The sequence below is a fragment of the Melospiza georgiana genome, chromosome 19 (assembly GCF_028018845.1).
Source record: "Melospiza georgiana isolate bMelGeo1 chromosome 19, bMelGeo1.pri, whole genome shotgun sequence".
In the NCBI taxonomy this organism is placed as follows: domain Eukaryota; kingdom Metazoa; phylum Chordata; class Aves; order Passeriformes; family Passerellidae; genus Melospiza; species Melospiza georgiana.
Window position 1 is genome coordinate 13,440,039 of NC_080448.1, and position 26,621 is coordinate 13,466,659.

Consider the following 26,621-nt stretch of genomic DNA (forward strand, 5'->3'; position numbering starts at 1 on the left):
GGGTATATTGTCAGTTTAATTTCCTCATTTAGTTCCGTCTGCTTCCCATAACAGTGCTTTTGAATCACAACAGTGTTTGGGAGTAGGATATGCCAGCTGGCTTTGCAATGTTTTGTATATACACAAAAATCCTGCCTTCAAATGAGATTAACCTTTGAACAAAATTAATATACACACAGCATAGTAAGAAGCAGTCAGAAGCACATAGCACCTAGGAAAGGGAGAAATACAAGGTGTTCTTCATTCTGGTGCCTCAGAGACTGGTGTTAAAATTGTCACTACAAGAAAGGATTGATTAAAAAAATACTGTATGGAGAGGCATGTAGGTAAAGATTTACTAGGGAAGGAGGGCCATACAGAAATGGATTGCATCCTGTCCCTGCCAAGTATAAAAATGTGTCTTAAGCTTCAAGGTAAAACACTGAAATCCCAGAGTAATTGAAACTTCAGCAGTGCTTCAGGAGTATGATGCCATGTCCTCTCAGTACCTATCCTGGTAAGGCTGAGCTTCCTTTTCTTGCACAGAAATATATTTTTAATCTGATAATGGTTTTGTGCTTGGAAAATACAGCCCATCTATTTTTTAAAAGAAACATACAGTAACAAAACAAATCCGCATTACCGAGCAGAACGACAGCACACTTACGTTCTTGTCTTCTCTAGTAACTTCCAGTTCTATCTCCTGGGGAAATCCAGGCCGAGCTCTACTATCCTCGCCAGCTGCCCGGGGAAGAGCACGTTGGGTCTTTATTGCCATCTAGTGACCGAAGAGAGCGCATTGGTACACCGAACACACCTGGGAATTTGGAAACCGACAAACGCTGCTTTTCTCTCAGCCTGAACTTCGTGGTACCCTGTTACCCGCATCCCTTACGGACCTTGGGCCTCAGCTTTGCAGACGTGTGGGAACTGCTGCTTTCATACAATCCCGCCACTCTGCAAATGAACCGGCCCTTCGCCCTCCCACCGGGACCAGGCACTTTAGACAGAGGCCACTCACAAAACCAAGGAGCCTTGCTTTGTCCCCAGGGAATACAGCGAGCTTGGGAGCAGGGTCGCCACGCTCCGCAGAACATCCAGCCCCAGAGTGACATTTGGGGTGGCATCAGATGGTAACAGCCATCTCCTCACCCTGGGAGAAGTACAGACACAGATTGCTTACAGGTGTTTTGAAGATCCATCAGAGATGTGTTTTGTTTTGGAGGCTCTCTTGGTACTGAGACAGACTCCTGGCAGCTGGTACACCTGCAGACAAGACACCAGAGCATGCTGAGGGGCTGCAGAATGCTCCAGGCCATGGACACCTGGCTCGCTGCTCTCTTTTTCCAGATGCTGTTTTCTTTGACCTAGCTGGCACTTGACGTTATGAATTACCGAACGGTCCCGCCCCCGGGCTGGTCAGGCTGCTCCCGGCTCTCCTCCCGCCCGAGCCCGAGCCGCGGCCCCGCGGGGGAGCGGGTGCCACGCACAGCCACACGGTGCCACCCACAGCCACACGGCGCCGGTGCCACCCACAGCCACACGGTGTCACCCACAGCCACACGGTGCCACCCACAGCCACACGGCGCCGGTATCACCCACAGCCACACGGTGCCACCCACAGCCACACGGCGCCGGTGTCACCCACAGCCACACGGTGCCACCCACAACCACGCTGTGCCACCCACAGCCACACGGCGCCGGTGTCACCCACAGCCACACGGTGTCACTCACAGCCACACGGTGCCACCCACAGCCACACGGTGCCACTCACAGCCACGCTGTGCCACCCACAGCCACACGGTGCCGGTGCCACCCACAGCCACACGGTGCCGGTGCCACCCACAGCCACACGGTGCCGCCCACAGCCACACGGCGCCGGTGCCGCCCACAGCCACACGGTGTCACCCACAGCCACACGGTGCCGGTGCCACCCACAGCCACACGGCGCCGGTGTCACCCACAGCCACACGGTGTCACTCACAGCCACACGGTGCCGGTGCAGCACTGAGCGCTGAACACCCCACGGGCCTTCGCGGAGGAAACACCTCTCTAGTAGGCCACGTTTTCCCGCCACTCCAAACGGAAGGGCTGGAACGCTAAAGCCCGGCCCTGTGACCTGAGGCAGTTTTGCGGCCCTTTTCAGGCACAGCAACCTTGATGCTGCAGTACGAGGTATGACCCCATGTGCCCTCACAATAACCTGTGATGGAGCTCAAAGATACTGTGCAGTGCTCATGGGGTAACAGGGCTGGTGTGTGCATCATTGCTTTACCCACCTGTTCCTGCCCGTTTGCTGTCCCATGAGCATCCACTCTCCCTGCACGCTTAACTTTCCGCCATTGGACTCTTATACGTTTTCACTTGCATTTCAGGACACAAAAACTCTTAGTTATCCCTGGATGTTTCTGCCATCTCCTGAGATGAAGGTGTTTGTGCTGGTCCTGGGCTCAGTGGTTCACTGAAGTCATGGAATGCAGGGTTTAATGTTTTCTAATTGAGAGGGCTCAGCCCGTGGCTGCTCATTCAGCAAAAAGAAGCTTTGTCTTCTGTCCACAAACATCTCTCACAGCATTCCCAGCACCTAGCCAGCCAGCCCTTCCTATGGCGAACCTAAAACCATGTTGCACACCTGCATAGGTGAATCCACCCCACCATCTTTAGGGCCGAGCTTCAGCAGAAGGCCCTGAGGGACGGCCCAGCTGCAGGCCAGACGCAGCGGGGGAGGTCGCTGGGGGCTGTGAGGCAGTTAGGAGTGAGGAGAGGGTCAGTTGAGGGAGGTTGTGATTGGCTGGAGGAATGCGCGGACGGCCATGAGCAGCAAGCTGATTGGGTGATAGGACGTGTGGGCAGCAGGGCCACAGCTGAGCCAGCCAATGGGGGCCCTTCTTCTGTTAAGTTCTGTTGGCCTCAGTTGGCCTTCAGTTGTGTCTGGTGGACATTAGAGGCATATTGCGATTTCTGCAGGAACAGGATCTTCTTCGGACCCGTAAGGAGGTCCGTGCCCCTTTGTTCCCCATTGCTAAAGGGTCCTGGGCATTCGGGAGGTCAGTCGTGACTGTGTAAGTATACCCTTTGCACGTAGGAAGCCAAGGCCAGTGTGTCACTTCTCGTATTTACAAAGGGTTGGAAGTGGCAGCAGAATGTTGCAACAGTCACAGGTCACCAGCATGTCAAAAGACTGAGTCTTTAAGAGCTTGAGGTGATGTGGAACATGTGGCATTGGAGTCCCTGGGTTGATAGGAACGTAGTCTTCTGGGAGATGGAAAGCTAATCATCTTTCTTTTGCAGAGCTTGTCCAATGGCCTTGCTACTGTTCAAAACACACCAGGTTCTATGATCCTCATGGCCCCTTTCATTTTTCTCTCTTCTATGAGAGGTGGCCAATTACCCGGAACAAAGAGATGAATGTTTCATCACTTAATTGCAAACATATAAGGAAAAAGAATCATCAGTCATGGAGGGAAATTGAGGCAGCTGCTGGGTTTGCCATTGTCTATGCCCTGACACCTCTCTCTGCCAGATACTGCAAAATCACCCACAGTGGTGTTCTGAAAAGAGAGAACATGCAGAAGAAGGCTGTGAAAGAAACCACTGCACATCAAAGCAGCAAAAGAGCAGGAACTCGGGAATGTGAAATGCATACAAAATACTCCTGTTTCCTACTCAATGGCTAGCATACTCCTGTGGTTCTTCCTCTGCTGCCTCTCTTACAGGAGACCCAGATAGCACTAAGGAAAATCCTAGAAACTCTTGAAATCCCCACTTTATAGGAGTGAAGATCTCTTACCGATTTTTGCACAACTTGCTCTCTCCTGACATTTTTCTTTTTATTCTGCTGGATATCCCTTCTTCTAAGAGCAGAGAGGAAAAAAACCCTGAAATTGAAAGGCTCTGTTGCAGTAACTCCACCCCAAACAGTTGTTTAGCCAAAACATTTTTTAAAGGAAAAACAGCAGCATTGCCAGACAAGTATTGGGGTTTGATTTTCAGTGGCAGTTCCACACACAGATTAATTTGCTAATCCTTAGAGAAACTCTGGGATCTCAGTTTCCTTCTTTCCCATATAAGTTTGATTTACATCAGCAGGTGGCAGGGTTCCTCCACCCCATCCCTGTGTGGCCTCTGCCCCCCAGCACCCGGGCATGCTCCAGCCCAGGAGCAGACGGAGCCTGTGGCACCCTGAGGAGGGAGGCATGGCATGAGAGAGCCCTCCTGGCTGCAGGGCCTCAGGGCTGGCTTGTTGTGAGCAGGAGGGTAGGGACATGCTGCCATCCCCTTGCCTCTGGAGGGATGGTCATGGTAGTATTCGGCCCCCCCAAATGCACCTTGGCCTCCCTGGGGCAGCGCTCCTTCCCTTGTACCAAAGCTGCCAGCTCATGGGAGGTGTTTTCCCTCCATCTCCACCCGGGAGAAACCCTTCCTCAGGCCTCAGCCTCTCATTCCTGGGCGCACATGGGCTGCTCAGCCGTGCTCAGCAGATGCCCAGGCCCCACTGGTTCCCCAGTGGCCCTTGGAGCGTTTGGGGTAGCCAAGTACGTTCCAGGAGAAATCTCCAACCTGCATTAGCCAGCACTGCCTTTCCTCCCTGGGGATACTTTGCTGTGATTGTGATGGACTGACAGCACAGAGGCCCCAGGAACAGCACGTCCTGTCTCCTCCTGGACCTCAGCAATACACTTTAAAATAGGTAACTTCAGAAGATATATAAATTAGAGAGAAAAATTAACAGAACTTCATGTTTTCAATGCCAAGAAGTTTCAAGACTTTCTGAAGGAAGGTCGAGCGTTTGTGTACCTGCTGCTACAACTGATCCCTTATAGCTCTACAATGCAAGTAGTGTCTCGGATGTGACAGACCTCCCCACTGTGGAACAATGGGATACAGGAGGTGCAGAAAATATTAACTAACCTTCTTAGTCCGTCAAGTAGGGGCACTAATAATAATTCTTTCACTTTGCAGGAGTATCAGAAAGAATAATTCACTAGTTTTTGCACAATGTATCATAATGTCATAGACAACAGCTGCCACAGATGTTTCTCAGAAATTGGTGTGGTTCACTTCCCATCTAAACAAGCCCCTTCTGTCCCCCCTTTTTCTCTGGGAAAAATGAAAGCAGAAGAAAAAGGAAGTGCAGTAAGCCATTATTTAGATCTGGGAATAATGAATGTTTATCAGGATTTTGTAACACAAATTATGTAATGAAGCAGAGAAAAGGCTTTTGAACAAGTATGTTAATGAGATGGCAGCTAAGGGAGAGGTTACAGAGCTGCCAATTCTGATACAAATTTTTAATGTGATTTTCTTTTGGATCATTTTCTTTTGCGGTCATTAGCCTGCACAGCATTTGAATGGGCTTTAGGGCACAAACTATATGGGAAACACCAATTCTAGCTCAAGAAAGACTGATCAGCAACATTAACTGACTGAGAAAATCCCACTGACTCAAAATTCAGAATGAGGGCTTTTATGTAGAACATTGTTGGGCACGGGGATTGTGCCGAAAGGACTGTTCATTCAGAGTCTTGAGAGCTTTTCCTGGAAAAATATCAGATGCTCCACTGGGAACTTAGTTGAAAGCTACTCCTGAAGCAGGACAGTGGGCTGGCAGTAACTGGGAAGGACCGACTGGAGGGAAAATGGAGAGCAATGAAGGAGTGAATGCTGGTAATAACTCTTTCTATTTCAATTCTGCGTAAACCTTCCAGTGCATAACATTACCATACAGGACCTCTTCTAGGCACCTTTTGAAGGCAAAAATCACACAGAGGTAAGTTCTGAACTGGTTATTTTTTAAATATGACTTTCAAAAGCCCAAGTAGAAAACATTCTTTTTCTGCTACATCCTAGAATATCTCAGGGTCAGTTGTTTTAATTTTTGTTTCTCAATGTCAAGTATGATACGACTTACAGTCCTTGTTTAATTTTATTTTGTTAAAACTTTTGTACCTCTGGCTGTTGCATGGAGCATGCAACATGTAAGAACTTTTAAAAGAATGTGAGGAGTTTCTGTCTCGAGAGAGAGTAGCAGTAATCTAGGTCAAATGGACTGTTTAGAACAAGTAAACTGTACTTGTGTGCTTGGGCAGCATTTGAATTAGAAGCAGAAAATATGTCTATCTGTAATTAAATGAACCAGCTTCTGCCTGTAAAGCCACCTTTTCACAGACCATTCCTATCCTCCAATAACTGGAGTAACTGGGATGATTGCCTTGTAGAGAGTGCAATATATCAGAAAAGCAGCTTCTCAGGAACAAACTAAGCTATAAAAAAAATCTGTATTTTGCAATTTTTCTACCTGGACTGACCCTGGAAATTCTACTTTCTGAGTGGGATTGGTTTTCAGTCCCTTTCTCTACGAAATAATACAGGTCAGCCTTTCTTAACTAGCCTTCAGCAGTGTCCCACTTCTAACTGCAACTCTTGGCCATGGTTCACATAATTGATGCTGGTATCTGAAGTATAAAAGGAAAGATTGCAAGACTCTGCATGTGGTTTGACAATGCTGTCAAGGTCACCTAGGCATCTTCTGTCTTGAAAGCTGCAGTTGTTCCTGCCACAGCTGTTCCTTGCCCAGCCATAACTAGCCCAGTCTCTTGAGCTGGCTCTAGTGCTCACTGAACACTTCATTGAACCTATTCAGCTCACGAACAGCAGAAAAATGTTCTGCTTTCTTTGTCAAGTTAAATCAAATGAACCCTAGAGCCACCAGCTGAGAAACGTTGCAAAGGCCAGGGAAGGTTGGTGGCAGTGAGCCACAAGATGGGCTTGGCTCTGTTACTCAAACCCTTAATTCTTGACATGCTTCAAAATACCGGGGTTTATTAGGGCAGCAGAACAGCAAATGGAAAAAATGGTATCTTGCAACCAGGAAAAGGGATTTCAAGTACAAGAGACCTGATTCAGCTCCTGCTTCCACCTCACATCACCACCCATGCCGAAGCCTCTTTGTAACTGAAAAATTTCAGTTCCTTTGAAAACTGATTTGAAACTTACTATCAAGAAAAACAAGACAAGTACATTATTCAACACTAGCGTACCTAAGGATGATACAGTCTCCTGCTTCTAAATGATGTCTGCAACCAAAAGCTGGTTTTACCCACTGCTTCTAAAGCACTGTTTAAAGCTATTGCATTCAGAGCCATACTGACTAGAGGAAGGGATTCCTTTTCCTTTAAGATGTGCAGTTGGTGCTCAGTTAGCATGAGCTGAATTTCAGGCCGTGGGAGGTTTTTGTTTGAAAGCTCTTTGGATCACCTAAAACTCATCCTGGATGTTTTGCAAGTGCTTAGGCTCTCTGCAGCTCCCTTCTACCCAGCTGTCAGACCAGTTCTGTAAAGCAAGCAGCCAAAATTTTGTCTGTCCTCTCCTTGGCACAGTGAAAAGGAAGTTCATAATCAAATTATATGAAGGTCAGTGTGCAATAATTCTGCACAGTAAGGGAATATTGATTACCTTTTCTGTATTGACTAAAAGAAAAGGACTGAGCCATGAGTTAGCTAGTTCAAATTGCCCATGGAGTCCCATGTCTCATCCCCAGGTACAGCACGCAAGTCTCCTTTCACAAGATTAGTCCATCTAAAGGTATCAACACATTTTTTGTCTTTATGGTTTTTTTTCTTCGCTGCATCTAATTGAAACAAGAAGACAACAAATCACCTTTGCACTGGTCTACTGGTCTATCAGAGTTAACCTTAGAACAACTCCTTTAGAATGAACATTTTGCATTTTCTTGTTTAAGTGCTTCAAGTCTTTTTTCTTTTTTTGACTAGGAACCATTTTTTCATTGGAGACAGGCCACAGGAATTCAAGTTTTGGCCAATTCCCCACTTTCTGCTAGACTTTGCACTGGTGTGAAGTGTGTTTCCTCTGTGTTGGTAAGTTACCCAGAGGGACAGCTCCGAAACGTTTGAAGATTTGGAATCTGTCCAGATCCGGTTGGCTACTTTTTTTTCTTAGTGGGCATTCACTGCTTTTACAAATGAAAAGTAACATTGGAGTGTCTTGTTTTGAACTTCTGTCACTCAAGTTCCTTTGGTCAGCAGAGGACAAAGAGTGCAAGCTGTAGTCAGAGCTCCTTCATTACTTGCTGTGGAATCTGAAATTCTTTATTCCTGTGAGTAACTGCTTGGTAAGACTGTATTAAGAGATTGCAGGATCAAATTGTTGAGATATGATTTATGCTGACTTCAATTTCAGGTGGCTGTTGTCGTCCCAGAAGCGAAACCTAAAATATCAACTATTTGTTTGTCCTCTGTCTAGTTGTCCCTTTCTGCTCACTCGGTCGTGCTGGCCACCATCAGTAGGGCCGTCCCTTTGGATTCCAAGGCTGCGCTGTCGACAAAGTCACTGACGTCAACAACGTCAAAAATAACCTTTCAAGTTAACCTTCCTGGGTTATTTTTAACCCAGATGCAGAGGCACAATGCCTCTCAAAACAATAGCAAAACACAGCCATGCATGCCTGCACAGACCTTTGTTTTGGGGAGATCCCCACGGTGGTTTTAACTCTCCATTTCCCCGAAGGAGCTCAGTCCTTCCCCAGCACGGTGCGAATGAGCGGGGGCGATGCTCCGAAAGGGGCGGCGGCAGCCCCGGGTCCCTGCGCGCTCGGGAGCCTGTGCGTGCCGGCGCCTCTGCGGCGCTCTGGGAGCAGGGCGAGCGCTCCTTGCGCGCTGTCCCGACGGCGCCGCTGGCTGACGCGCAGCCACCGAGCCGCTCTCCTCGAGGGGCACCGAGGGGCCGCGGGGGAGGGGTCCCGGCAGGGCAGGAGGGCGGTCGGAGCGGGGCCGGGCCGCTCCGGAGGCTCGTTGGCTGCCGAGCTCAGCCGCGCCGCTGCCCGGGGCGGCCCCGGCGGGGCGGGCGGGACGTGTCGCCCCCGGCCGGGTCCCTCCCGTCCCTCCCGCCCCGTACTTAAAGCGGCGGCGGCGGCGGGCGCTGCTCGCGCTCGCGCCCTGACCGTGTCGCCCCACAGAGCATGGCCCCGACGTGCCTGCAGCCCCTGCTGAGGTACCGCTCCTTCGCCATCCTCTTCCTCACGCCGCTGCTGCTGCTGCCGCTGCCGCTCGTCGTGCCCACGAAGGTAGGTGAAGAGAGCCCGGCTCCGGGCCTGCTGCCCCCGGGTGACCGCGCTCCGCCCGGCTCCGGGCCCTCCCGGCGGCACCCAACCCGCCGTGACAATTAGAGGCAATTCATTCTGGGCCAGGACAAGCCCAGGCGTAGCTGGCCGGCATTGGCATTGTCCTGCATTATGTCCTAGCGAGTGGAGTCGGCGGAAGGGCAGGAGTGCTTCCTCCAGCTCTCTGCTGAGGGTCTGGCACTCCTAGCACGTTGCTTGGTGACATTCTCCATCCTGATGCTGTCAGCGTTGTGCTGTACGAATTGGTCAGGATTTCAAATGCCGTGTCTTCCGATTCATCCATCTTACTCCAGGGATGGCAACGGCACAACTCCTTTGCGTTCAGTGGAGTTACACCGGCGTAAAATTGTTAAGCGTGTGAGCCCCTTTTAAGAGCTACCAATGTGTTTCTTACCTTTGAAAACAGTTTCTAATGCTTAAATGTGTCTTCTATTATTGCAGGAGGCCAGATGTGCATATATCATCATTATCATGGCTGTGTACTGGTGCACTGAAGTGATCCCCCTGTCTGTCACCTCCCTCATGCCAGTGGTATTTTTCCCTCTGCTTGGAGTTCAGACCTCTAAAAAAGTAAGGAACTTGTGCAATCCAGGTCTGATACAGAGAAATCCAGTGCTCTAATCCCTCATCAATATTTAGCCAACAAGTCTGTATTATATGGGAAGATGCTGAAGTACGTAGACATTTGCCCGAAGTGTTAACAGTGGGGGGCTTGAGGTGGTAGAGGGGAGGATCTGTTTTGGACATGGGTCCTGCTGGAGAGCATCCCACTAGTGCCAGCAGTTTGTGTGTTCCCAAGCACAAAGGGGAAGTGAAAGCAGAGCTGCCATTCTTCTGGGAGATGTCAAAATGCACAGGACAAACCTGTGGGAGTTTGCCCCGTAGTGCCGGCAGGTGTGCTGTTTGTGCTGGAGGCACAAGGCACCGGCTGTGTTCGGGATCTGTACCCAGGTTCACCACTGCCCAGCAAGCCGGTAAAGGCAGGTTGCTGATGCTGTTGAGAAAGCCCTTTTGGAGCTCAGTATTTCCAGCACCTTCCATACTTTGAACCCCTAGCTGCGTTTTAGGAAACTGGTGTCATTTTGCACAATGATGCACAGAGAGCTCCTGCGCAGGCAAGTCAGCAGTTACACAGGAGATCAAGGGTTCAGGAAACTGCAGGGAACTTGCCGGCAGCAGCTGCCTCTTGTTCTAGTGTTGGCTGGGGCCTGCTCCAGTCCGTGGATTTGAGAGGGTGTAAGCAAATTGTACTAACGAAGCAAGTATTTTGGCCTGATTTATCTTCTCTGTCTTACAGGTGTGCTTGCAGTACCTAAATAGCACAGTCATGCTCTTCTTTGGAGGGCTGATTGTCGCAATTTCTGTTGAGCAGTGGAATCTTCACAAAAGGATTGCACTGAGGGTCCTTCTGATTCTTGGGGTGAAACCTGCACTGTAAGAGTATTACATTGGTTTTCTCTTACCTCTTGTTAGTTTAGCAAAGGCCCAGGGATGGTATTTAACAGTCAGCAGAGAGAGGATCCTGCAAGAGCCAATTTAGCTGTACTTGCAGAGTATCCAGAAATGAAGTCTAGCAACAGGAGCAGTTTATTTGTGCTTTATCCAAAACTAGCATCTGACTAAATTTTAGAGGCTTACCATTGGGGACAAAATGATGAGAGACTTAATTAAGCCCTGGGATTCCTTCAGTGAACGTGGCAGAGCTGTCCTAGAAGGGAGTCTGGCCCTGCTCTGTACTAGTGGCTGCACACATCCCTGCCTGGGCTTTGCTCTCCAAATTATAGTGACTACAAAAAGCCTGGCAGCATCTGTTCACTTTCTTCCTCCCTCCTCTGTGTCTTTCTTTTCAGCCTGATGCTGGGATTTATGTTAGTCACTGCCTTCTTGTCAATGTGGATAAGCAACACAGCCACCACTGCCATGATGGTTCCCATTGTCCAAGCTGTCCTGGATGAATTGGACATCACAGAGCATGAGTTGACCACGGTGGAACCAGCAACTGGGCAAACAAATACAGCGATTGAGCTGGAGGAAAAGAGCAAATCAGGGTCCACTGCAGTGAGTGGTAAGGGCCTGCTCACCCATAAGCTGATGCTACTGAACTTGCTACACTCGGCTCCCCAACCTAGGAGTGTTGTGTACCCTTTCCAAGGAAAGAGGATGGTAGTCTGACTGAAATCCTGTAAATATATGACATTTAGGTTTTACAAAATAGCTTTTAATTTTGATGGCTGCCATTTTGTATGCTGGTGCTAGAGCCCAGACAAGTTGTTATGTTCTTTCCTTCAAGCTGGAGTCATCCTCCCAGTTCCCCTAGACTTAACTGCCTGTTTAGGGAAGTGAAGAGCATATCCTGTAGGAAATAGCCATCCAAACCCCCAGCATCCCACTTTCTAAATCTTGTGATTATCAGTGGGGATTCAGATTCTAGGCCATGTAGGACTATTTGAAAAAATTATGTAAACACAATCTATTTTGGCTGTAGGGTAATAAATATCTCTTTATTGACCAGATGGTATGTGGAGATAGGGAGAAGAAAGAGGACTACTTTAAAAGCCACATGGAAAAGAGGAACTGGTGTAATTTGACTCACATTAGACAAACTGTTCTTTTGTGTGATCTTACCCAGATGCTTGATTCCTCAAGGTCCTGTGCCAGTGATGTGGTTCTACAATAGGTTACACTTCATTTTAAATATGTGCACAAACTCGGACCCTCTCATTTCAGTGCTTTGCTGCGCTGTTACGCAGGGCTATATTATTAAGTATGATTAAAGATCAGATTACAAGTGTAGTGAAGATAATAAGAGTGTGCAAAAAATACCCTTTAATATTGTTGAGTTGGTTGCAATTGCCATAAATTCTTTGTCCTGCTCCATTAGTCCAGTCAGACTTCAAGATTAGGGTGTTAACCTCAGAGAACAATGGACACAGCAGTAAAGTTTTGTGGTTATTGTAAATTGACAGAATGCCAAGCAAGGATTTGGGTTTTAGTGTTGTTTTTTTTTCCTGCCTGTATTCACATCTGTTAAAGCTAGTTGGGTTCTCGCTGTGGAATTGGAATGGTTTCAGTGACTACAATATTTGGCTGGTGGTGAGCCTCTCTGTGAAACAAGACATTACTGAAAAGGAGTTGTGGCACTGATGTGGGCAAAAGCATCCTTGGATCACGTCCATCAGTCCATCAGCCTCTTTCTTCTGCTCCTCATGAATATTAGTCTGAAGTATTTAGGTAGATATCTGTGAGTTTTGTAATTAAAATAAATGGCACATGCAAACTGGAAGCACTAAGCCTACAGATCCTATCCTGAACTCTCTGCCTTTCCAGCTTTACCTGAGGCAAATAATTTTCTTTCTGTCTAGGTGTAAGCAATGAACAAGTCACTGATGACCCCAAATCTTCTGAGGAAACTAAAAGGCGGAAGAGTATATGCAAGGGAATGACACTTTGTGTATGCTATGCTGCCAGCATTGGAGGAACTGCAACACTTACCGGAACAGGACCAAATGTGGTACTGAAAGGCCAGATGAATCAGTAAGTAATTTTTGCTGCTTCTTTTAGTTGCACTGTCATACTGTTTGTGTGACCAATTGACTGGTCTAAGATGACAATTTCAGTTGTGAACTTCAAGCAAATAGTTGAGGAACTGAGACTAAGAAATGTGTATGAAGTATTTGGCCTCATTTTTTTTGCTTCAGCGTCTTTTAAAAGGAAGCTATGTGATGGAATTAAGGTCTTCTGAGAAAATTGGAAATACTTGTTGGCAATCAACATGCAAGTGGTTGATTATGCGATATTGGTTCTTCTGTGTCCTCTTTTTCAACTGAAATGCAGCACATCCGGAAGAGGAACTGCAGTAAAAAGCACCAGAAGAATGTAGATTAACTCTACTCATAAGCACACTGAAGAGGGCTAGCAGGAACTTGGCCCCTCCTGTAACACTGTTCCTCCATGCTGTGGCTGTGGAAACTGTGCAGTTGTGTCGTTCTGTCATTGCTAAACTGAGGCTGGGAACTGATCTACATGGAACCCAATCTGCAGTGGAAATTTTTCCAACATTACTTCCTTGTGTTGCAAGTACTTCAGCCTTAGCTGCTACATTATCTCTTGGTTTTAACATCCAGCTGGAAGTTTGCTATTGATATTTTTCCTCCAATCATTATTGGCAAGCACAGAGAATAACAAAAATTGCCTTTCTTAAAACATTGTCATCATTGTTTCAAGCCAACTAGCAACTTTTTCATCTGTTGAAGGCAGCAGAAGTACAGGCATTAACTTCAGGGAAGACATTTCTTGTTCTCTTACTAGAGTGATTTGGGAGGAAGAAAAAACTATCCTTTCTTGGGATAAATGAACAGATGTGTTAGAAGTAAAAAATGTCTAGAATGAATGGGAGATCTTTCAGCCACGCTTGTCTGACTGAGACCTAAAGTATCAACATGAGCTCCTGTATGCATCAAATTAAAACATAGGGAAAACTGACAATCATTTAAGTTCTGCTCTGAAATCAGGCTGCCTTCTTTCATGTCTTAAATTAGGCTGTGGATGTTACCTACGATTGCTCGTAATGGTTGTCGTAGATTACATGCATAATTGTCTGTAGCACATTTTAGAGGGGGACTAGATTGCTAAATGTTTTGACATTCATACGGAAAATAATTTCTTTACAGGTTATACCCTGACAGTAATGATATTGTGGACTTTGCTTCCTGGTTTGGATTTTCATTCCCAAACATGGTCCTGATGTTGACACTAGCTTGGCTTTGGTTACAGTGCTCCTTCATGGGACTCAAGTGAGTATTTATCTACATGATATTGTGTAAACCCCTCAGTAAGTTAGTGCAGATCTGCTTTCTGAGACATCTGGCTAAAACAAATGCAGTGATAAGTTATTAATTTTGTAGCAGAGAGCAGGTCCATTTCACAAAAATTTTGAGGTCTGGAAACCTTTTGTGTTCATGGGAGGTATATTAAGGCAAAAGCCATATACATTCCTAATCTTCAGACAAAATTGCCTTTTTATTTTTCAATCTCTCGCCTGTGAATTTCAGCCCTGGGAGATCTGTCATAGCTGGTTTGCAGCCATTGATTCAATCCTGTCTTTTTCATCCTGGGTTACTCCAAATTGCCATCCTTTGATAGACCACATTCTTCTGTGAGAACTGGTGTGTCCCCACAAAATACTTTGGCACTGTTGTAGTTTCTTTATTTATGGCCTGTGCTGTTGTCTGTGTCTGTCGCCAAGAGGGGCAGCTGCAGAGTGATAAGGATGCTAGATCCCTCTAATATGTTCGTACTTACAGTATTTTTTTTTCCCTTTTTTCAAAGCATAAAACAAAACTGGGGCTGTGGGACACAGAAAACTGACAAAGAAAAAGCTGCATACAGTGTGCTGAAGGCAGAAATGAAGAAGCTAGGCCCTATGTCTTATGCTGAAATAAATGTCCTCCTTTTGTTTATATTGCTGGTGCTCTTGTGGTTTTCCAGAAACCCAGGCTTTATAAAAGGCTGGGCTAGCATACTCTTCAAAGGAGGAGAAAAGTAAGTATTTAGGTTTTTTTTCCATCTTTTACCCACTTGGTTATTAATCAGATTCCCTTGTTCATACATTCCATTTTGAATGTGGGATCATTAATTCCAACTTTACCTGACTTCACATGTTTGCTGGGCTTGATACAATGGCTTGTACATGACACTACCAATCAATCATTCAGGCCATTTCTTTAGATGTCTGTCTATGAGATACAACTGTTGAATCTTGGCTTCAGCGCAGAGAAAGAACCCTGCTCCAGGAGGGATGAGTTGTCATCCAGGATTCTATTTATTAATGTGTATTGTAGCTTGTTTCTTTTATTATTGTGTTTAAATTATGGCAGATCTGAGAGACGTCAGACATCAGCTGATGTCCTATTTTGCTCAAGCCCCAAATGGGATGGCAAAGTCAGTGACTGGAATGCTGGAATACAGCCCTTTTTCTCGGAGAAAGGTGTCCATTTTCTAACCTGTATTCTCTTTTCTCCATTAGGTATATCACTGATTCTGTTCCTGCTATGTTTGTTGCCCTGTTACTGTTTGTCCTTCCTGCTCATAAGCCCAAATGCATAGGCTGGAATACAAGCACGTCTGACTCTGAACAGACTGAAGAAGGTATTTAAAAGAGGGACTGTAGTACTGTGAAACATCTAACCCGCTCAGCCAACAAGGCAGAAACATGCACTGGATTTGCATGCAGTTCTTTAGAGCATCTCACCTGCCTCCCTTGTGGGGCAGCGCTGGGGCACAGTCCGTGTCCGTGTGTGTTACCCTCGCCCTGTGCAGATTTCTCAATGCTGTGCATCTGCCCACCAGTATCTTGCAGAACAGAAGATAAAGTGTCTTCGCTCTCCTAAAACATGTTCTTTATTTCTCACTTCAGATAAGAAAAAGCAATTTTTTTCACCCCCGCTGCTAGAATGGAATGTGGTTCAAAGGAAGATGCCCTGGAACATTGTGCTGCTGCTGGGAGGAGGTTTTGCTTTGGCTGATGCAAGCGCAGTATGTCCTGACATCTGTTTTTCTCTGACTCAAAGGCAAAATTCCCTGGTTTGTTATCTAGTCCTGTATTACTGGGCATGCACCCAAAGCCAAACCCAGTAGCAAAGTTCAGATCTGAAGGGAGATCTAAATTAGCAAAAACCAAGGAGAGGTGAATGCTTGTGAGTCTTCTTCAGGAATTTTTGTTCTTCAAAGTTTCTTTAATTTATCTTACCTCTTGGAGACTCCCAAGTAGGTTGGGATCTTCGCTGTCTGGACAGTCCAGAAAAGCATCCTTTCTTAATTCTGTAATCATCCCAATCCCAGCCCTGACTAGAAAAGTAGAAATATAGATAGCACCTGCCAGATTTTCAGTACCATTTGAGGTTTGTTTGAGGATTTTATATCTTCAGACTTACAGCAAAACCACTGCTGAAGTGGTTGGAAAGAAAATCCTGGGTTGATGCTGTGTTTATAAATTCACAGAAAAGGCAGCTAAATTCCCAAAACAGGAAGGAATCCTGAGGTGAACCACATTGTTTCTTTCATCACTGCTAAATGCATCTAAATCAAAGCAAGCATTAGCTGTCAGTAGTGCGATATTTTGGGGAAAGTCATGTTCACATCTGAGTTTTGTGACTAATTAGGTTTAAACCATGGGGCAAGTTAAAGCTCTGGCCCTGACATTCATCCACCTACAACATACATAGATTATTAAAGTTCCAGAGCATTAAACACTATCAAGTCAGATTTTGTAACCTGTTTGTATCAACTACTGCCTGTGTTCCTAAAATAGAGCATCCATACAGAATCATAACCTTCAGAAACCTTAGAAAAATGTGCCAAGAAGCTTCTGGGCCATACACTAAGTATTTGCAATGACCTCAGAAAAATTTTCTTATTCAGCAAGGAAACCAATAATTTTGTAACCTGTGTGTGAGCAAGTATTTGGTTTCTGGAAGAATCAGAACAGTGGGATTCAGTGTGATGTCCAGTTGGCAAGGAATTTTTTTTAGTTTTTGTGACAGATAATTGTACTTTCCTGGATGGTGTTTGTATAATTCTGGAGTCCTTTAGTATTATTTGTCAGGAATGTTGACCATAACATGGCTTCCTGTTTGTGAGTCAGGGGTTCTGAACCACTTTCTTTCTTGCAGAACTCTGGGCTCTCAGCTTGGATAGGTCGTCAGATGACACCACTGGGATCGATCCCACCATGGGCCATTGCATCAGTGATCTCCTTTATTACAGCTGTCTGCACTGAATGCACCAGTAACACGGCCACAGCTACCCTCTTCCTGCCTGTCTTTTCATCCCTGGTAAGATTGCTTCTGTCCTGTTACCCTGTCAGCTGGAGGATCAGAGTTAAACTGCGTGGCAAAGCAATATTGTAATTATTGTCTTGGATGTTGCTCCATTGTACTTAAAAGGAAGCCAGGTCATGCCTTCTGTAAGGTGTGTGCCTTGACCCTGGAGAGGGTGAAGTGACAGTCACTTTTTCCATACAGTTCAGCAAACATCAGTTACTTCTGGTCATTTTGAACCATCGACTTAGAACTGGAAAAACACACACACACAAAACCCAAACCAAAACAAAATCCAGCACTTTCTGATGGTGCCTCTGAATTACTCATCTTCACATTTTGTGCTAAAATACTCAAAGTGGTCGGCCTGATTATTAGGAATGTGCAATTTCTCATAGGAACGCAGAACAATTTTAAAACTTAAGGAGGAAAACCTGATAAGTTTTGCTGCCTTTTCTGAGCAGAATCAAAACTGTGGCATAAAGAGAAAAATAGATTACTTTGTTCTTTAATTAGAAAAGGACAAACACTTTATTCTAGACTATTTCCTCAAAGCAAAATTACCCCAGTCAAGGTACTGAGCTATTAATGACTTAAATTGGCACTTAAGCTTTGAGTGCCACAGAATTTATGTAAAGTCTAAGAGTGTCACTCCACGTGCCTAGTAATTATAATTCCCATTCCTGGAAAAGGGGTGGTCCGAGGTCAAAGAAATGATTGCTGGATATTTTTGACCAGAAATCTAAATTATGCCGTAGAGCAAAACAAACAACAAGAAAGAATCAAGCCTTGTTTTTAAGTATCATAGGACAGGAAACAGCAGCAAGTTATCTTTAAGCACATGTGGATTTCAGAATACAATGTTTGTTAATTATTTTGGTGATGTAGTATGAGGCAACAAAATAAGTCTGTGTATCTCATTGGTCTGGGGTAGATTGATCCTTTATGCTTTTCTTTTCAAACACCCCCAGAGTGATATTCTCTCCATTTCATTGCAGGCTGAATCTATCAGGATCCACCCTTTGTATGTTATGCTGCCTGGTACTCTCAGTGCTTCATTTGCCTTCATGCTACCTGTTGCAACACCACCAAATGCAATAGTGTTTTCTTACGGCCACATCCGTGTTTTGGATATGGTAAGATAATTGCCTCCTCTCTTATCTGAAATTCTCCATTGCTTTCTTCCTGAAATATGGCGAGAATTTAATTTTCTTTGCATAGTATTTCCAAAGTACCAGGAAGCTGTTGTGGGCTGTAACTGCAACTCTATGCCACTCTCTTCTGCATTGTTAATATTGTGATAAAAATTTGCATCTCTGAAGTAACAGTACTTCTCTCATGGGCTTTGGCAGACATACAGATTGGCCCAAGTGAAATGAAAAACTGACCAGTCATAAGTCTCTGAAACGTGAAGGGTTAAAGTCCAGGCATGCCCTGCAGTGTTCTGGGGCTTTGGCAAGTGTCTAAAGCCTTGTCTCCACTGGAGCTGAAAGCAGAAGGTAGCAATCAGTAGCCCTTGGCTCTGGTCCTCTGATTTTCTGCCAGACCACACAGGGCAGGTTTTGGGCGGAACACACAAACATTACTGGTTTTCTAACTGGATACTTGAAGAGGGCATAAGCTGTTCTCTGACTAATAAGAGCGACGTGTTACACATGCTTTAAAGTTCCTCGACTGGTTATATACATAGCAAAGCGCTCAAAGACTTTGCACAGTGTGTTCCCTGGTGTCTCCACCTAAGCAAGGGCAGAAGGCAGTGGATACAGTGGTATTTCTGTGATTTATTTGACCATCTTTCTTGTGGATGTACAAGTAGGTCTTGCTGCAGTTTGCTGTGCTGGTGTTTGGTTATTGTTGGTTTGGATTTTTTTCCTCACAGGTTAAATCTGGACTAGTGTTGAACATCATTGGAGTCTGCTGTGTCTCCCTGGCCATCAACACGTGGGGAAGGCCTATGTTTCAGCTGGACACATTCCCAGCCTGGGCAAACAGCACAAGAAATCAGTGAGCTGTGAAGAATTCGTGTGTTGAACTAGGAAAGTACCCTCAGTACTCCCTGTTGCCCACAGTCCTGTATAAAGTCTCATCACCACTTCAGATCCAGTGTTGGGTGTTTGCTGCCTTCCAGCAGTCACACAGCAGTTCAAGTTTGAACCAACCCAATCTTACTCCAGTTGTGCTGGAGCCAAAAGTGCTTGCAATTATACAACCTCTCTGTCAGGATCATAAGTATGTTCAAGTGATCCATTGTACCTCCAATCAAGGTCAAGGATTAGGATTTATCAAACTTTCAATGAAGAGAGAGGAGGCTGTTGTATCAAATGGTTTGAACTATTATATCACTGGTATGTACTTGTATATCATTAGCATTGAATATTGCACTCAGGCAGGGGCTGAACATTCCTTACTTATTCCTTATATCTACAAGTCAGCAACTGTACAGAGAAATCCCTGTTGTCACTTGTCTAGTGAAGAAGGGGTATGCCATGTGGTGCTATGTGATGTTTTAGGTGGGCCTCAACCATGTGGTGGATCCTTCCAAGTCAACATCCAACACACTTTCTCTTGCCTTTTTTCACTCCTAAATCTCCCTGCATTTTGACACCTTTATTGAGGGTTAATGTAATTCCATGATGGTCATGATTCAGCTGATATCTCAGACAACGATGCCCTAAGGCTGGCTCTGTGTTTCTTGCACTGTGGCAATTAGAGAGCAGGGAGCCTTTCCCTCAGTCACAGGTGTGATTTCACATGCCAACTAGTGTTTTCCGAGTGCCAGCCTGGAAGTGACCAGTGGCCCTTGGGACTTGACATCTATTGCAGAAGTTCCTGAATTAGCCCCTGATGTGCCTTATTAATTAACTCTGGAGTTTCTGAGTGAAGTCAAGACGTGAGGAAGGCTCTAACTGATGACCTGGGAAAAGTGTAGGGGCCCAGATTTTAGTGCTTGTGCTGGCTGACAGCAGTGGGAGTTGTCCTGTGTACTTTGGAATTCATGTCTTGTAAGAAAAGCAGTTTGCAGCCTAATTATGCCATTTCTGTTGCAGAAGTCGTCTACAGAATGATTGATGTTGGTCTGGGTGTATTTTGTCGGTGGTACATGGATGCTTTCCCTTCAGCCCTGGGGATGGAAGTGGGTGGGAGGTAAAGCAGCGTCTTACAGTGGAAAGATCTGTGGGTATGACCTGGGATTTGCTTCCAGACTTGCCATGTATCCCCGTGCAAGTCAGTTCACCTCTTTGTGCTTATTTCCTCTCCTGAAGAAGATGGTATGGAACCTATCTACCTCGCCAAGGGGTTGTGAGGACATAAGGTAAAATTCTGCAGCCATAGTGATTTCCCACCTCATGATAATGGGTGCAAGGTGTTAAGTTTTAGAATTATAGAATTCTGTGTAGAAGATAGTATTGTGTTTAGGATATTCAGTAGTTCTGTTATTAAATTCTGTGAATTTTCTTAATGGAACTGGAAAAATACATTTTTATCTAGAAGTGAGGGAAATATTTATCCACAAAATGACCAGGTGCTTTTTTGAGCAGAAAACTGCTTTAAGAATTTATTTCCATGCCTTTATCTTTTATGCTCTTTCATGGTGGTAAGCACCATAAACTATGCACTGAATGTTGTTCCCAAGAGCCACCAATGGCTCGCTGTCTTCCCAGATGGCTGCAGGTAGTGCAGCCTCACACTTCTTCCAGGGAATGGTGGAGTATGTGGATAAACACACTTCCACTTGCAGAGTCTCTCTAAGGAAGAGGCCAGTTCTAGTGCCAGGAATTGCCAGATGAGATATTGCTCACAGGCATTTGTCATCACCTGAAACTTATGACAGTATTTTTTGAAGAAAGTGAGACCAGGAACAGTTGAGCACGTTCTTTCCTTTGGCAGTCACCATTTAATGCTGATTTGCATCTCTAGGTATCTAAATGCATTTGAGAAAGGGACTTCCTTTCTGATGGACTTCACAGTGTGAGAACACGTTACTTTTGCCAGATACATGGTGCTCGCTCTGCTCTGTCTGACAAGATACAGAGGAGCTTGCATGGTAGATGATACTGAGCTTGGCATTCTCAGTTCATGCAGACCAGAACTCCTCTAAAACCAGTTCCAGCTAAAAGCTGTAGGACAGACACTTCAGTGTCCTGTTTGCAGAAAAGAATGTTCTGAAAGGTTCTTGAAGGGGAGAGATTGCCCTCGCCTCAGCCAGTGAAGAGCTTCACTCTGTTGCTGGACTGACAGGAAGCAAATGCTATTTTCATCAATGGTCACACAGGGTGATTCATGGTCAGGAGTGCTGGGCCAGGGCAGTGTGCCTGTGGGGTAATAAAGAGTGTTGAGTTTATTGTAACTGTGAATTATTGGATGTGTCACCTCTCTGTACCGTTAATAGCAGTTTCTTTTTGAGACACTCGTATGACATCCTGTGATTGATTCATATTTAATTTGAATGGGTGCCTGGCAAATAAAAACTTACTAGAACTGTCTCCCCTCCTGTGTAGCATAGTGGACCACTTGTTTCTGCATTAGCTTCCACTGTAGCACAGCGGTGCCCTAGTAAGATCCCAGAAGGTACAGGCTCTAGTGAATAATGCAAAGCAGAGATTTGGACACCACTTTTAGTGTCTTCAGACCTGAATATCAGTGGTTTCTCTTCTTTAATCAGCTAAGTGATAACTCAAGTTTGCATCTCTGAAGAATGTTTAGGTGGGACCAAATCAGGTGGCATACCCTACAAACTGTCTCATTCATTTCAGAGTAAAGGATTATAAGACTCTAAGAAACACAACCAGTTTTTAAGAATAAATGTTGTGCAAACTTTCCAATATAACAGGCACAAATGGGCTTTTCTTCAGCAGCAGGCATGCATGGTGTCCTGTTCCAGTGCCCTGAGTAAATACATAGTACTTGCAGTGGACAGTGCAAGGACAATTGCTTTGTGACTAGATCTGGTTTACAGCCCCTTCAGCTGCAGGACAAGTATCATAGAAACTTACCAGACATGGCAATTGTTTTGTTGCTCATCAAAGGAATATTGTTTTAGGTGCAGAAGTTGTGATGCTGCTAAGGTAGTGGCTTAAAAGAATCTGTTTGCCCCCCGCTTTCAAACATGCCCCCCCAGCACCCACAAAAAACACGGGAGGATCCTCAGTGTGGGCTTTGTCAGGGTGAGCTATTCAGCCACCCTGAGTGAGCAAACAGTTCCCGTTTTACCATCCGAGGGCAGAATGTGATTCCTTGTGGTCGGTGAGTCTGCCAGCTGGCCAGCTGGCAGTGCCACCTCTAAGGAGCTAAATTAAAGCTTTCTTATTTTCTGCCCACTTCTATGGATCCTTGGCTTTTCCTCTCTTCTCTCAAAATACCAGTTTACCAAAATATCAAGTTGCTAATTATCAAGTTTCTGCAAGTATTGAGCGTCTTAAACCTGCAGCATTGTGATCTGGGCTGCTGTTGCACAGGGCTGCTGCTTGGTCATGTACCAGTGTGCAAGCTTGTTCCCACAGTGTACTAGTGCTTGGGGACGGTCTCGCAACTGTGAATGAGTTCATGAACTACCAAACTACAAGAAAATATACAAAGGGAGAACAAAGGTGTTTCCTGCCCGTGTGTTGAACATCTAGATCTGTGAAATAGAGAAGAAAAACCTTTCAGCATTCTCTACATGATCAGAAGTCCCCAATCTGAAGAGTGGTTTGGATTTGTTGGTGTCATCCACTGAGTTCAGAGCAGCGAGTACTGCATTCCAGCTGAGTTCTGTTCTCACTTGAACTCAGTGTTTGGCTTATTCAGCCTTTGCTTTCCAGCTCACGTGTGTTGCCACTTGAAATAGCAATAACCTGGTTGTACCCAAACCCAGCATTTGCTGACAAAGTTGGAATTGGACAGTTGGTGAAAATCAGTCCAGAAAAAGAAACAGATCACTGAGTCAGACCTAGCCAAAATGCAGCAGTGGTTCCTTAACATACCACCTCTTCCTTTTCAGTAGTGACATATTGTATACATTTTTACATACTTCACATCTTTTTTCCCCCAAGTGTCTGTGCTAAATATGTGAAGGGGGGGTGGTAATGAATCCTGAGCCCTTGGATCAAGTGACAGAGTTTTCACAATGTTTTCCAGTGTGGGGGAATAGATGTGTGACTTTAGACAAGTCTGATCAATCTCTTTGTGTCATGCAGAGGTTTTCAACACTTCTGACCTTGCACCACAAAGCCACCACTCTGCTGCAAGACTTAGGCTCAGCATTTGTCGGTGTGGTTTAATGGCAGGGTGCTGGTTCTCCTCTGCCCAGAAGAACCATGCCAGTGGCAGCTCTTAGTGTCAGATCAGACCTTCCCCTCCGTGTATCTTTGCTGGCCCGAGTGAAGGTCTGTGGCACAGAGAGGGCTTGCCATGCTCTGCAGACTGCCTCTGCTTGGCACAGAAACTCTGAGGGAAGCACAGCCCTTACCTTGGGGGCACAGAGGAAAGGCAGGCATGCCATGCTGCCCTCAGGTGATTGGGGACTGCTTAATACAATGTTTGGTAGTTCTTTAAAAATAGAGCTGACTGTACTGAAGCTATTTTTGCCCATTTAGGTTTTTCTAGAGCACTTAGTCAATAGTTGCCCATTTATTATGGTGTAAATGTAGATTTACATTTAATGTAGATTCTGGCCATAAGAAAGAGACTGTTTCTTCTGTCAGAGAAAAGATGTTTTCCTTCCCCAGTTTACTTCAGTGCTTTATTTACCCACACAAAATTGTTTCCCAGTCTTATTTGGCACATGGCACTTCCATGAGTTTTCATAAGCTGCTTCAGGCCTGAGTGTGAGCCTCATTAAAATGTTCATAAACATTTCATAAACTCTGCAGGATAGAGAAGGAAACAAGGTGTAGCTGTCTCTGTTCTGTTAAACTCAGCTTCCTTGAGTCTTGGCCTCTGTCTGTGCAGCAGTGGCTGCTCTGGAGTCTCTTTACACCGCATGTAACAAGAACAGGGTGTGCAGGGAAACATGCCATTGCTGGGAGTATTGGAGAAGCACTTGCCATTTATTCCTGTATAGTTTTTTATTCTAAGAGCATAGTTCTTGGCAGCTGCCAGGGTTTTTAATTTTCATATTTTTAGACTGTATTTCTGGTGCATTCATGTTGTATTTCCTGTCCTTGTAGGAACAGGTACTCCCAAGTGTTAACCATTAAGATGGGATCAGTGACACTACAGCTGCCAGCCATCACATTATCACACTTAGACTGAACAGATAAGTCATTAAACATCTTTGGCATTGAAAATTTATCTGAACAGTTTCAGTAATTATGTGGTCAGGCTTAGGAAGGAGGGCTTTCTGTTTCTCCCCTTCCTCCTTACTCGCTGAAAGTGCAACTTGTAGTTACACTTCACTAAATGTAAGATAATCTGAGTTTCTAACACGAGCTCAGGTCCTTTGAAAAGAGGTTGTTCACAAACTCAATTTTATTTGGACATGAAAGGAAAGATACAGTTTTTCTTGTAAGATTTTATTGTAAGGTTTGGGCCCAGAATTTCAGGACGTTTATCTTAAGTAGTCCAAAGTAATTAATCATTAAAGTTTTAACAAAGGTCAGTGATTCCTTGAAAGGACAGTGCAGTAGTTGAGACTACCATCTTCATCAGTGATTGACTAGCGAGGCCTTTAGTCTTCAGTAAACAACATACGCACAAGCTCCGATTTAAAACATTCTTCTTCAACCAGCTTCTGAGGCTGAAAGAAAAACGTCCATAATTAAAAAACCTGTTCTGGCTGAGAGCCATTTGTACACACTAACATTAGCCACATCCAGCACCTCTGGCCTGGGGAGTGAGGTGTAGTGGGGGTGGAACAAGAATGGTAACTACAACTAAAACATTCTTGAGGGTTCTCTGGCCTTGGAAGAGGCATTTCTAAGCAAGTAACTACTAATTTAACTAACATGTACAAGTTACAACTTGAGCTGCAGTCTGACCAGAGTGCTTGGAACTTGTTTCACTCCTGTAGCCTCAGTGTTTGGAATTTTCAAAAGTTGAGGAGCTGCAAATCAGGAACAGTAACAATATGCAGCTAAGAAGTTTCTCAACCCCTCAAGCACCATGAGGCAAGTGCACATATTGCCTTTACTGCATGTTTATTATAGACATTACACAATAAGCAGAATGGTTCTCTCTTGAGGAACTGGGAGCAGAAGAGATGTTTAGAATGCCCTGGCCTCCTTGAACAAGAGAGGGTTCTCAGAGAATACAAGTGTCTAATTCATTCAGCCCTAAATTCCTGACAGGTCCCCATCTCAATGCCTGTAGATTCAGAACATTAATCACTTACTGTGCCATATTTAAGTAGTGTAGGCACTCCTGTTAGTTTCAGATTCCTCCTGAATTCATTGTTGGGATCCTTCCAGCTGTTCAGAAAGAAGGTGTTAAGCACAGCTTGTATAGAGGCATTTTCCAGTTAAAATAGCTTCAAAATTATTCAAAGGCCTTTGCCTCACACCTTCCCAATGCCCTTCTCAAAACAAGCATGCAGATAGATTATGTCTGAGATCGTGAGGACCTCAAAAAATGATTGACTCTTTACAGAAAAGGACAGCTCAGTCAGTTTTTTCAACAGGTTAACCACCAGTCCACCAACAGAACAAAGTAATCCCATTTGTCAGCATTCAAAGGTACTTACTAGGCTCTATCTCCAACTAGACAGTAGATGAAAACTGACTCATCAGGCAGGTTATGAAGTTCCTTCCTCACAATTGGCTCAGCTAGAAAATAATTTTTAAAATCTGTTACTACTAAATATTCGTGCTACAGAATCACATGGATTAACTTGGACCGGCAAGGCTACTTATTAATGTTTTGTCTGCTTTAGTTAGAGATCGATATTTCGTTGCACCGGGCTATCCACAAGTTTTTCAGAGTTTATTACATGCTTGAACGCTGACTGGACTTGTGTTGGAGTAAAGGCCAATTTCTTCTCTAACACGAAGAGAAACACTCTTGTTTCTCTTGTTCTGTCCTGTCCTGGGTGTGGCAGCCCAGCACAGCGCCCTTCTGCAGGGTGACGGTTCCCTAAGGCACCTTCAGACCTGCTCAGACACGTAAAGCCCTGCGGTTCAGTGCGGTGATTTCTCACAAGGAAATACTGCCGCTGGACACGGTCGGGGAAGGCATCGCTTCGCCTCGACACGTGCAGCATAGGTGAAGCTGACGGCACGGCTCAGGTCTGTCGGTCTGTCTGTCTGCTGGGCCGCGTTAGCAGCCTTCGCCCGCAGCCCGCGCCGTTCCATGTGCGCAGCCAAAGGGGCAGCGTGGCAGCTGCGGCTCACAGCCCGCTCAGCTCACCGGGGAAACTGCGCCCGGAGCCTGGCACCGGCTCTGGGGCTGCTGTGCCCGCCCGGCATTTCCCGGAAAGGCACCCGAGGCCTCTCCGGCTTCCTCACGACCGACACAGCCCATGCCCCAGGCAGGGCGCTTCCCCGACGCGCCTCACCCGTCACGCAGTCGGGACACCAGCTCCTGCCCTCGGCGTCCTTATCGCCGCAGAAGAGCGCGAAGATGGGCCGGCCGTGGTAGCTCTGCGCCGTCCGCACGAACTCGGGGTACCCGCGGATCTGCCTCTCCTCCCAGCCCATGGCGGCAGCGGCGGAGGCTCCGCCCGGCCCGGCCCGCGCGGCCGCCGTAGCTCGGCGCGCTCCCGGCGGCCCGTG

General features: G+C 45.7%; 2 protein-coding genes across 2 annotated transcripts; one reads left to right on the forward strand and one right to left on the reverse strand.

The window, feature by feature from the left end:
• The first annotated feature begins 4,990 nt into the window (after nt 1-4,990).
• LOC131091521 (Na(+)/citrate cotransporter-like) lies at nt 4,991-19,320 on the forward strand. The gene is made up of 14 exons (XM_058037638.1): nt 4,991-5,646; nt 7,752-7,856; nt 8,954-9,061; nt 9,560-9,688; nt 10,416-10,552; nt 10,969-11,183; nt 12,481-12,652; nt 13,789-13,911; nt 14,447-14,659; nt 15,144-15,265; nt 15,534-15,652; nt 16,789-16,950; nt 17,934-18,071; nt 18,815-19,320. Exons 1-14 carry the CDS (start codon nt 5,641-5,643, stop codon nt 18,941-18,943), a joined length of 1,878 nt encoding a protein of 625 aa, XP_057893621.1. The 5' UTR covers nt 4,991-5,640; the 3' UTR covers nt 18,944-19,320.
• A 5,046-nt stretch (nt 19,321-24,366) lies between these two features.
• On the reverse strand, nt 24,367-26,578 carry LOC131091599 (thioredoxin domain-containing protein 17-like). The gene is made up of 4 exons (XM_058037762.1): nt 26,405-26,578; nt 25,595-25,676; nt 25,247-25,322; nt 24,367-24,652 (listed from the first exon to the last, which is right to left on the reverse strand). Exons 1-4 carry the CDS (start codon nt 26,544-26,546, stop codon nt 24,584-24,586), a joined length of 369 nt encoding a protein of 122 aa, XP_057893745.1. The 5' UTR covers nt 26,547-26,578; the 3' UTR covers nt 24,367-24,583.
• Between the last annotated feature and the right edge of the window lie 43 nt (nt 26,579-26,621).